At 42.4% G+C, this 11,265-nt stretch overlaps 2 protein-coding genes across 4 annotated transcripts in view; one reads left to right on the top strand and one right to left on the bottom strand.

Moving 5' to 3' along the window:
• The window catches only part of LOC116670738 (epidermal growth factor receptor kinase substrate 8-like protein 1), an 11,037-nt gene extending 1,768 nt beyond the window's left edge, over nucleotides 1-9,269 (bottom strand). Inside the window, exons 1-18 of one of the 3 annotated variants that reach the window (XM_032501364.1) lie at nucleotides 9,181-9,262; nucleotides 8,370-8,419; nucleotides 8,016-8,096; nucleotides 7,757-7,915; nucleotides 7,482-7,631; nucleotides 7,277-7,362; nucleotides 6,001-6,113; nucleotides 5,692-5,741; nucleotides 5,468-5,597; nucleotides 5,288-5,376; nucleotides 5,116-5,190; nucleotides 3,679-3,827; nucleotides 2,548-2,692; nucleotides 1,587-1,639; nucleotides 1,392-1,500; nucleotides 1,171-1,296; nucleotides 762-897; nucleotides 143-308 (exon numbers count right to left, since the gene is read on the bottom strand). In XM_032501364.1, the coding sequence (XP_032357255.1) occupies nucleotides 143-308; nucleotides 762-897; nucleotides 1,171-1,296; nucleotides 1,392-1,500; nucleotides 1,587-1,639; nucleotides 2,548-2,692; nucleotides 3,679-3,827; nucleotides 5,116-5,190; nucleotides 5,288-5,376; nucleotides 5,468-5,597; nucleotides 5,692-5,741; nucleotides 6,001-6,113; nucleotides 7,277-7,362; nucleotides 7,482-7,631; nucleotides 7,757-7,915; nucleotides 8,016-8,045 (1,766 nt within the window). In that variant the 5' untranslated portion in view covers nucleotides 8,046-8,096; nucleotides 8,370-8,419; nucleotides 9,181-9,262. Of the gene's footprint in view, nucleotides 1-142; nucleotides 309-761; nucleotides 898-1,170; nucleotides 1,297-1,391; nucleotides 1,501-1,586; nucleotides 1,640-2,547; nucleotides 2,693-3,678; nucleotides 3,828-5,115; nucleotides 5,191-5,287; nucleotides 5,377-5,467; nucleotides 5,598-5,691; nucleotides 5,742-6,000; nucleotides 6,114-7,276; nucleotides 7,363-7,481; nucleotides 7,632-7,756; nucleotides 7,916-8,015; nucleotides 8,097-8,369; nucleotides 8,420-9,180 lie in introns of all 3 variants that reach the window. The other 2 variants (XM_032501363.1, XM_032501366.1) reach the window with 2 other exon arrangements.
• The window catches only part of LOC116670739 (sodium-dependent neutral amino acid transporter B(0)AT2), a 17,107-nt gene continuing 13,751 nt past the window's right edge, over nucleotides 7,910-11,265 (top strand). The window contains exon 1 of the mRNA XM_032501369.1: nucleotides 7,910-7,995. The gene's annotated coding sequence lies outside the window, so the exon portion shown is untranslated. The remainder of the gene's footprint in view (nucleotides 7,996-11,265) is intronic.

Genomic DNA, 11,265 nt, shown 5'->3' with positions numbered 1-11,265 from the left:
AAAAATACTTGTATTAATTTCCTCTTAAACTGAGGAGGTTATTTATGTTGACTTTTTTTATGAACAAATAACATTGTCCTGGGAGCAGTCCCAGTCTGTGAACACTATGTGGTGAATCTGGTCTAGTTGTGATGTCACTCACGGTTCACTGAAGCCCTTCCCTCGGAGCCACTGGGCTACCTCGTCTGGAGGAGAGTGGTAGTCCAGAGGCACGGACGTGTCTGAGGAACGAGGGATGACCAGAGGTTTGTTCGCATTGGTCTTTCCATTGGTCAGCCTCTGGAGCAGCTCGTCATTCATCAAAATGACTGGAAAATTTAAAAGTGACGTAATTAAGTACATGTTAATGTGTAGCTCTTTGGTGTATTTTTTCCATGACTCAGTGCTGGAGGCATTAGGTTTTCATGTTGTCCGGCCGTCCCAAATCAAGATGAATTGGTGACCCTGATCTTGGGAGTCCACATTGGAACTGTGGGGATTGTATAGATTTTCTGTGCTGCCGAGTTGATGGTGTGAGTTAAGCATCCATCCATATTTTGCCAAAAAAAAATACACCTAATACATTTTATTAATTTCCTTCAAAGTCTTCACTACATCTCTATGAGTCTGGACAGACATGGATGGAAACTGCAACATGAGTAGTTGGCAGAGGAATACAACCCCAAGTTTTGTAGTCAGTTTGTCATCCAATCCAGTCTATGTGCTTTTAATCTCAGACACACACACAAATACCACACCACCTACACACACTTTTTTGGTACCTTTATTATCTGTGTCCTCTGAGGCTGGTATATGTTGACCGTATGGCGGTAAGCTGCGTGGGCGCTGGGGTGTAGCAGGAGAAGAGTTGGGTGGGACGACAGAGAAGTTCTTGGCGAGGGGGGGCGGAGCTGGAGCCTGCAGGAATGAGGAGCGGGGAGAAAATCACACTGAAATTCACTCGGGTATGTATAGGTGAAAGCATACTTCTGTAGCGCATGCGTGTTAGTGTGTGTGTGTGTATGCAGGCATGTGTGTGTATACATGCATGCAGGGGCGTCGGACTGGGGGGAAAAATGGGACTGAATACCCAGGGGCCTCATGTAAGGAGGGCCCAAAAACATGGGGGGGAGGGGCCCAGAATGTTGTGCTACGCCCCTGGATACATGCGTGTGTGTTTTTGTGTCTTACACTGGGGGCTTTATTGTTCACGGGGCTGTCTGCGTGAGCCAAGGGATCCAGGATATTGAATGGAACAAATCCGATCTGGTCGAACCGATTGCGACACTTCCACCAGCGCTTGGACGATTCAATCACCTGTCAGACAGAGAAGTTGCTGTCAGTCAGTACTGTTGGGTGTATCTTATCAACCTTCATGAGGCCTTACTCTGTGCACTACTCGACTTTATTACCTCGAGTGTCTCCCCCTGCTGCACTGAAAGCTCACTGCTGTTCCTGGCTATGAAGTCGTACGTGCAGCTGTAGAGTCTATCAGACTCTGGTGGGAGCCTCCTGCCGTCTCTGAGAGCAAAGGAGACAGACTGTTACCATGCGGTCGAGGGGGGAATTGTAGCAGAGGATTGATTTGCGTCTTTAGGATCACCTACGTTTCATCACTGATGTGGGTGTCTGCGGGACCAACTGGCTGTTGCTGCTGTGGCTGAAAGCGAGATGGACATTCATGAATATACAACAGACACACAGGGTCGAGAGCAACAGGTCATCATCAGACAGTTTCCTCTTTTATGAGTAGGGTTAGGTATCGATAGGATTTTTGCCATTCCATTGCCGAACTGGTACTTTTAAAACGATTCCGAATCCTAAACAGATTCTTATATACTGTATGTTTACCAACGATCACATGCATTGAACGGTTAATATGCTCTTACGTCTGTTATGCTGAGCCCAGAGGAAAAACATGCCATTTTAAAAGTAGCCTACATTTACAGTAGCTAACGGTAGACTTTTACGTCCGATTCGGAGCGACAGAAGGAAAATATTTCAGACTACACATTATTTGGAACCAAAATTTGCATTCTAATCCGGTCCTATTCCTACCGATTGTGTAGGAACCGGTTCCATTGTGGAACCGGGTTTCGGTACCCAACCCTATTTATGAGTCAGCTTTCAAAAGCTTGCAAAACATGACGACTAACCAAGAGAGTAAAGTAAGATGCTTGAATTACAAGTGCATTCATCAGCAAAAACACCTCTTTCAACGTTCATTTAATGTGACAATGGGAGCATCGCTAATAGTTATTATCGTCTGCCAAAAATTGTTAACAGCACAGGAATAAGAAGGTTATTTTAGTTTAAACACAATCCTATCATCACAAATATCCACTACTTACAGGACTGTGTGACAGAACTGTGAGGTGAGCTGACCGGAAGCTCAAAAAAAGTGCAGCTGTAGTGTGTATTGTACTTGATATTTACGTATTGTTGTGTGTCTTTTATTACGATCAACCCCAGTGTGTTGTACTTTTACACACTTGTTTGCTCCTTTCTTTTGACACACAATGGAGCAAGTGTCTAACTCATTTAGTGTCACACACAGGTATTCCTTACCACTTGTTGTACTCGGAGGGCTTCATGTTTGTGCTGTGCGTCGACTGGATCCTCCCAAACCTGCCCGTCTGCTCTTGAGGCTTCCGGCTTCCAACCGTCCAAGAACACAGGGGTGTAGGGGGCTACAGGCCCTCTGAGCTGGGAGCTGAGAAAGCACACACAGACAGTCACTGCATTGGCCCTCGTTAAACTTGAGTTTTACTTTACAGTGTGACGAGTCTCGCATTGCCAGACCTTCCTCAACAGCACTGCGATGGAGGGTCTAGCCGGTCTATGCTCTTGTTTATTGGCATTTCTTTAAACCATCACAATCGTCTTGGGTGGCGCTAAGCACCGGACGGAGCAACAGTGCCTCTGCAAAAAATAGCCTCAGGAAGGAACTCAGATTGGACAGATAGTCTAGTTTGCTGTCTGGATTTACCCTGCAAAGATCTGAGGAGCAGTTAACCAGAGTCCTCATTACTGGAGTTTAGAATGCCCACGCAAAGAAAGCAGAAGGTGACAGACATCTGGCTGAAATGAAAGACCTCTGGCGGAATTTCCGGGCGGAATTAGAACAATCCCGGAACAAAACTAGGATTACTGTTAAATAGGGTTCCATCTAGTTTTCAGAAGTTGATAAATGCGTGGTTTTAAAGGTACCAAATCATGCTCATTTTCAGGTTCATCCTTATATTTTGGGTTTCTACTAGAACATGTTCACATGCTTTAATGTTCAAAAACAGTGTTACAGTATTTATATAGCACCTCAACCTGATTTATAATAAAAAACTACATGGAAATTTTACTTTTAACAATATGGGACCTTTAAAGATGGCAGTAACCACTGTTACTGTGCCAGTACTAAATATCTTCAGATTGGACCTTTTTTATGTCCTGTTGGCTTGGTGTAAATATTTGTGACACAAAATTCCCCATTAAAACAATGCGATAACAAATCAAATATCACTGTAGATTGTATGCTAAGTGCTAGGTGAACGTGCAGCCAATATATAATACATATGACAAAGAAGAGGTATAGTAAATGATCTCAGGAGAAGCCAGGCGAAATTGACTAAATATATTCCATGTTACTTCGCTTAAAAAAATACCGCTGCCAGACTGGCTGGCCCGGTGTTTGTTGGTACTGACCGAGGCAGCGTCCAGTTGGGACCCAGAGACGTCCACAGCTGCTTCTCCTCCACGCTCAGGGTGTCTTGCAGCAGTGAGACAGCAGAGCTGGTCAGGGCGGGGCTGGACACTGAGGCTCCCAGAGCTGGTCCCCCTGTTGTTCTCACCATCTGTACACACCCAGATAAGACAAAACCAGCATTCATGCTCCCAGTCTACAAAACGAGGTCTGATTATGAAAGTCTAATTGGTGCTTTAGGAAAAACGGAGACAACGTTGCTGCTGATTTCAAGTTGGTACACATTATTTAATTCATTTGCACATGGCAGTTATTAATTTAGCAACCTTTATGAACCACAACCACACATTAAAACCTAATTGATGCATTTACACACACACACACACACACACACACACACACACACACACACACACACACACACACACACACACACACACACACACACACACACACACTGGGGCTGTTTCCATTTAGGTGTGCCAGTATACACAAATCAAACACACCCATTCTACTCTTTGATTCTCTTCAAAGGGTAGAATTCGGACTGATTCATAACTCTTTACTTTAATGAAATATCAAACATTAGCCGAGACACACCTGACATTCCATGTTTGGTGATTCACATTTCATTTGTAATCAGTCAAATTCTTCCAGTTTCTGCTAACTCGTGGTGGGTGCAGTACTTTCAGACTGCAATGTCAAAATTGAAGGCTACAGTATTGTTAGGCTTTCATGTAAGAGTTTAGAATTTGGAAAGTTACAATATTTTTCTCAAATCGTTTTACATTACAAATGACCTACTTTGGGCAGCTGGACTACACCAGTGGTGTAATTCAAAGCAGCAGTCAGGGGACAGCAATGTGGCCTTCGAAGCAAAAAGAGACTCCAGCTCAAATCTAAACCAAATGTTGCGCCGAAGTGTGTACCAAGAAGACATACCTGCATACAAATATTGCCACGTAATCCAAACCAAAGAAGTGCTGCTGGAGTTGAAATCAGGCTAACACACACAGGGAACTGCCCTGTGTAAATACTTAATGGAACTTTCTGTACTCAACTGCACTGACACATTTCCATTATTTTGACAAAACGCGTTCTTTTTTTCTTTTTAACGCTGGGGTTTAATACCGACTCGTGGACTTTATCCTGCTATTTGAACCGTTACCTTCAGGTAAATAATTATAATAACATCTATTATAGAACTGAAATACCATGACCGTCTCCAGATGTTATCTAAACCTTCCCGTATTGTAAATTATGTGACATCACAAGACACAAGATATATTTCAAGCTATTTGTCACGTCCTACGCAGGTTAATTTAGTAATCAATCTGTGCTGATATGAAAGACGAGGCCTTGTGTGTAGGAGCAGGTGTTCCCCTCCCCCCCCTCCCCGCGAGCCAGACTGGTGGAGATGTACAGGTTGTAACACTCACCATATCCAAAGGTTTGAATATGTGGTGAACAAGCTCCTCTGATGAAGGATTGGAGATGGTTGACTTCAGACGAGCCTATAAATAAATAAATAGAAGAATTAACTATAGGGCACAGCAAGATAACCCCCCCCCCCAAAAAAAAAATGCCAACGTGGCCTGGCTAGGCACACACCAACAGGCTGAAGCAATATTTGAATTTCTGGAAGATATCAATGAATTCTTCTTCTGGAGGAGGTCGGGCCTTCAAAGTGAGTAAATCTTCTGTTGTACAGAAAAAAAACAAGAAAATAGATCAGCACCCATAAGCTGTGTTATTTAAACTAAAAAAAAAAACCCATCTTTCTCCTTTTACCTTCAGCACTTTGCTTTTTACTTTTCTTCTTTTTCTTCTTCCTCTGGTTCAGCACCGTCGCAGCCTCTGCGGTCTGCTGCAGCTTGCCCATAAAGATCTCAATGTCATTGAAACAGTGATTGAGGATCCCCTGAGGAAGGGAGAACCAGTTTGTTACTCTGTCCAGATATGAACTATGCCAAACAGGTGACTGAAAAGACACAAAGGTGACGAAGAAGGCGTACCACTTCTCGCTCTGCTCGCAGGAAGGAGATATCAGGCCCGCCGCCGTTCACTATTGTAGAAAAGAGGTGAAGATTCAGTTCATCCATTTCCATTCGTAGCCCTGGTCTTTCCCACATTTTAAATCCCTGCCCCCTTTACCTTGAACACCCCCCCCCCCTTACACACACAAACACACAAAGCAATCTCTGTGCTCCCAAATACCTCTCACTTCTCTCTTTTCCTTGCTCTTGCCTTCTTATCATGTCAAACCCTTACTTTTAAAAGTTGTACACAAGCATTCATGTGAATATAACTGACTTTTTTCTTACCTCTGTGTCCAGGGTAAGGTGGAGGATTGGCTGGTGGGGGGTTTGGAGCATGTGGGTAGGGGGGCTTTGGGATTTCATAGGGATCGACCATCTTTTCCTCGCTGCTAGGAAGCCTAGAGGACAAGACGGAGAGTTTCAGCCCTGCTACATTCACACTACAGGTAATGTTCACAGCCTTTTTGTTGATGGTGGCAGCAAATGAAATGGTTCACTCAGCACAAAAATAGGAAACACCCTTGAAGAAGTCGAACACACTTAACAGTGGATTAAAGACAGTTTCATTCTCAGAGCCTCAAATTGATGTAGCCTTGGAGACAATTTCCAACATTCCAACATTTGATCAGTGATGCCAACCAGACAACGCAGTCCTCTATCGATACACATAATCTGATGACTCTAAAAATCCACCCTGCTGCCCTTATTCCACTCTGAAAGTACAATAAACAGTCTGACTGTACTTTCTCATTGCTAGAGCCTACATTGAACAACACTGTGCTTCAGTCTAAACTCTCCTTTTAAACACACCAGCAGCCAGTATTTCAATGAAAGACACAAGGACGTGAACAAACCTCTGTCCGTTTGCCTACTCTTGCCAAAAAATGCAAATACCTGTGAGAGTGTTGCCTCAAACTTTACGCTCGCTTTGTTGAATCATTATCCAAAAAATCAGCCATCTGCCCGTCTCACCACATTTTGTCTGTACTTCCCACGTCCTAGAAAGAGATTTCTTTTTCTGAAGCAGAAAATCCATTCAGCGCTGCCGTCATATCTCCCCACTGCTCTCTCTGCTTTCTGTCACAATGGCCTGGTTAACTCTGTCACACCTTCCTAAGTTATGTGAGAACCAGTAAAACAGGTCTTTATCTCTCTCAGCTGTTTAAACTGTCCTCCCTGTTCTCTCTCTCTCTCTCTCTCAGACAGGTGGATGGTGACACCATGGCTGCTTTCATTCAGTGGAAAATAGTACATGGAGGTAGAGAAATGCAAACAGTTTAAGGATGGGTGATTGGCGAATGATCATTTATTATGTGTGTCTGTCTTTTGTTCAGCTGCCCATTATCCTCCTCCCGGACAATGGGAATGTAAACAAACACACAGAAACACTTTCTTCCATTCCATTGAAAAAACACAATAAGACATGGAAATTGGGCACTTAAAAGCTTGAATTACAATAACATTAAATGAATGGTTTTCAGTTTTACTGACTACAAGAGAGCCATTTTGATGTTTTGTCAGAGATTTTGTTTATGTCCTGTCACCATGACATTCACTGTACCTGAGGGCATCAGGGAGCTTCTTACTCCTGCTGCCGGCGGAGGAACCTGAAACTGCGTGTGCAATGTCGTCACGGATTTGCTCTGCCTGCGAAGAAGAATCAGGAAGTGGCATCACTCGTTTAACCTGAACCAGGCTGATGATTCAAACGGACACGAGTGTCAGGCGGGACACACCGGGGAAGGTGCTCACATGCTATTACTCACCTTCACAGTCTCGCAGTTAAAGAAGAGAATGTCCGGCTTCTTCAGGTCTGCGCTTTGGCAGACCAACAGAAGGAGGGATTTGAAGTGCTTTTCTGTGTTAATGGCGTCACAGCGGTAGATGGATTTGAAAGGGTAGTTCTCCAGCTCGTCCTGCACGAGTGGATTAAACCAAGTGTCAGTGTGCAATCAAAACATGAATGGCATTTCTCTTATAAATCTTCATCTATTGAATCATTCACAGGCCTATTTGTTGACCATCACGCTTCTGTTCTCACTTGGCTCTGTGTGTCTCGGAGATGGATGGCCTTCGCTCCAACATCCAGGTACATCTGTTGACTCCACAGCTTTTGGTTCTGAGCCAGGACGGAGAGACGAGACTGGGCTTCCTCCACACTCTGCACATCCCCGTCCTGGAGTGAGAATGTCAGCAGGTGCTGCAAGCAGGGATGAGAAAAGTAAAGGCTGAAGACTTGAAGAAAAATGCATCTTTAAAGAACATCACTCTGAGGAACAGGTGTATCAGATCAGACTTACATTAACAAGATATCGTGAGATGTTTGTCATCCTTTGTCTGGTATGAAAAAATGGAGAGAGCAGCTTTCTGTGAATACACAGCTGGACAGAGGGGAACAGAAAACATATTAGGTGGAGTTACAAAAAGTGTTGTCAAAGGACCTTTGATCCATTCACAGACAGTTCAACTTGTGCTGATGGTGTTGTTTTAAGGCAGGTAGCAATTTAATCTTAGTTTTCTCAAAACAAACAAGTCCTGATTCAATTTTTCCATATCTCTATTTGAGTCTACACCAGCCTGTGCTTCAGCAACCTGGCGTTACGCTGTGTGAGTGAGCAGCCTAACCTGTCTGACAACAGTACAATGGATCTCACCGTTCTCACTCAAACTCTCTGCTCCTCAGTGGCTATGCATACTGGAATCACTGATATCAAGAGAGCAAACTTCCAGTATCACTTTGCATTTCATTAAGACTGGTTTCATTCAAAAATATACTTTATTTGTTTCCATCTTTTTTTGTGCATACAGCCTGAGCCAAACTGCTGCGGTTGGTTTCATACTCATTCAATAATATAGTATTTCAAAATAAAAGTAAAAAAAGACAAAATTAGCATTGCAATGTGTGCACACTATTGTTAAGTTAAAATACATTTAAGGTGTCTGAATTCCTACATCAGCCCTTCTGAGAATCAACATTATTGTACAAAAATAAAGCATTAGCAAGAATAAGACCTCAGCACATCACCCTGTGTTACAAAACACACAATATCAACCACCCAGAGTATTGTTATAATGCACTGTATACGCCATAGGACATGTCTATATTACAACACAATTTGGGACGAAAAAGGGTTCTGGTCACAATTTTGATAAATAATATTTGATGTGTTGCGACAGGGACATGACCTATGATTCAGTTTTGAATTTTAGTAAATCAACATTCGCATTAAATACTCCATTAAATTGACAAAAAGTTTGAATTAGCAGTGGCTACGTAAGTAAAAGTAACTTGACAAAATAGTACACAGTAATCACAGGAGCCACAAAAAATACCAAACGTGACAAAGTTTCACAATGTCTTTCACTGCAGTTTCTGATTCATTGTAACTGTACATGCCCAAATTCATTGAAGAGTTATGTAGTGCCAGAGAGGGATGATTGGAAATGGATGTTTGTTCAACTTACCAAGGTTGATTGGCTTCCAGTACTTTATTCCTGGTGTTAACAGTAAAACCTTTCAGTGTTCTGTGTCTTAGTGTAACTCACTCTCCTCTACACGGTATTAAAAGCTTTTAGGGCAGAGGTGTGTCACCTTACGCAGCCCCGCCCCGTCTACTACCTCACCTTAGAGATACAAATGTTTACTCATTCTTTCTCCTCTACGCCCATAACAAGTGCACACATTTCACATTTGGGAACATTTGGGGAACAGTGCCAGGGCCACAACTAGCCAAACTGAGGTTATGTTCTCTGTATTTTCTCTTGGAATTTGGGATTTTTAGCAACCTGGGGGGAGTGTATGCTTTAAGCTGATTCCAATATTTTTTAGACTTAATATATTTACTTTTAAGCAAACAAAAGGAATAGAGTTACACTATTCACTCACCAAAATATGATTTTAGTAGTGTAGAGAAGGGTTTGATTGCCTATAAACCTTATGAAATGATTGGAAACGTTACAGATTTTTAACAGATAGTTGCAACTTCTTTGCACATTGGAAATAACCTAAACATGTTTATGCACTTGCATTAGGTTTGGGATGTGTGGCAGGGGTACTCCATATACAGTGGGGCTTGAATGTTTGTGCACCCCAGGTGAAAATGTGTATTAATGTGCATAAAGAAGCCAAGGAAAGATGGAAAAATCTCCAAAAGGCATCAAATGACAGATTAGCAATTTGTATAATATGTCACAAAAAGTTAGATTTTATATCCATCATTTGCACTTTTCAGAAAACAAAAAAATGGTGTAAAGGTTTTGGCACTCTGCAGAGTTTCTAGCATGCACCGCCCCCTTTGGAAAGCTGAGACCTGACAGTGTCATGGATTGTTCTCAATCATCGTCTGGAAAGACCAGGTGGTGTCAATCTTAAGGTTTTAAATGCCCAGACTCATCTGACCTCGCCCCAACAATCAGCACCATGGCTTCTTCTAAGCAGTTGTCTAGAAAACTGAAATTAAAAATAGTACGCACTACGCTCACAAAGCAAGAGATGGCTATAAGAAGATAGCATAGCGTTTTCAGATGACAATATCCTCTGTTTGGAATGTAAGTAAGAAACGGCGGTCATCAGGAACAGTGGAAGTTAAAGCAAGATCAAGAAAAATATCAGACAGAACAGCTCGCTGCATTGTGAGAAAAGCAAGTCCAAACCCACGTTCCATCCAGAAAGACCTGGCAGACACTGGAGTTGTGCTACACCATTCCACTATAAAAAGATACTTGTACAAATATGGTCTTCATGGAAGAGTCATCAGAAGAAAACTTCTTCTACGTCCTCACCACAAAAATCAGCATTTGAAGTTTGCAAATGAACATATAGACAAGCCTGATGCATTGTGGGAACAAGTTCTGTGGACCAATGAGGTTAAAATAGAACATTTCGGCCGGAATGAGCAAAGGTACACTACCGGTCAAAAGTTTGGGGTCACTTACAATTTTCCATTCCACTCTATTACAGACAGAATACCAGCTGAACTGAGTGGGGGGCTGATCTTCAATTTAATATCTACATTATCCATAATCAGCAACCATTCATCCAATGTTCCAAAGGCACATTGTGGAGGCTATCCTATCAGCCTTGGTATGGATGGCATGGTGTTCTCAACGCGTAGCAAAAATGATCTTAAGTCCAAGCATTGATTGTCTTTGGGTGGTGTTCCCGTTTATTATAAAAGTAGAAAAAAGGGTCACTTCACATAAAACAGTACTTCACCTAGTGCTAATTGATAAAATGTTGTGGCGTGTTCACGACTACGATAAGAACCGTGTGTTCCCCGCCATCCACACCTTTTCTCATTAATTACAGCACCTGTAAATATACCTTATTCCCAGTGACGTACCACACCCAGTGCAATACTCCCCCAAGTGGCTAAAATAAATAACTAAATTAACCTAACTAAAAAGGTGGATAGAAATGGCTCCTACACACATCCTGTTTACTAATCTGATATCATATTAAAAAACTAACTAAGAAAACATCGGAGAACCCTTTGCAATCTATGTAAGCACACAAAGTAATCTGAAAACTGCTGCCCTGGTTAAAAAAAA

Source organism: Etheostoma spectabile, chromosome 21, assembly GCF_008692095.1.
Source record: "Etheostoma spectabile isolate EspeVRDwgs_2016 chromosome 21, UIUC_Espe_1.0, whole genome shotgun sequence".
Taxonomy (NCBI): Eukaryota; Metazoa; Chordata; class Actinopteri; order Perciformes; family Percidae; genus Etheostoma; species Etheostoma spectabile.
This window is presented reverse-complemented; position numbering and strand designations above follow the sequence as displayed.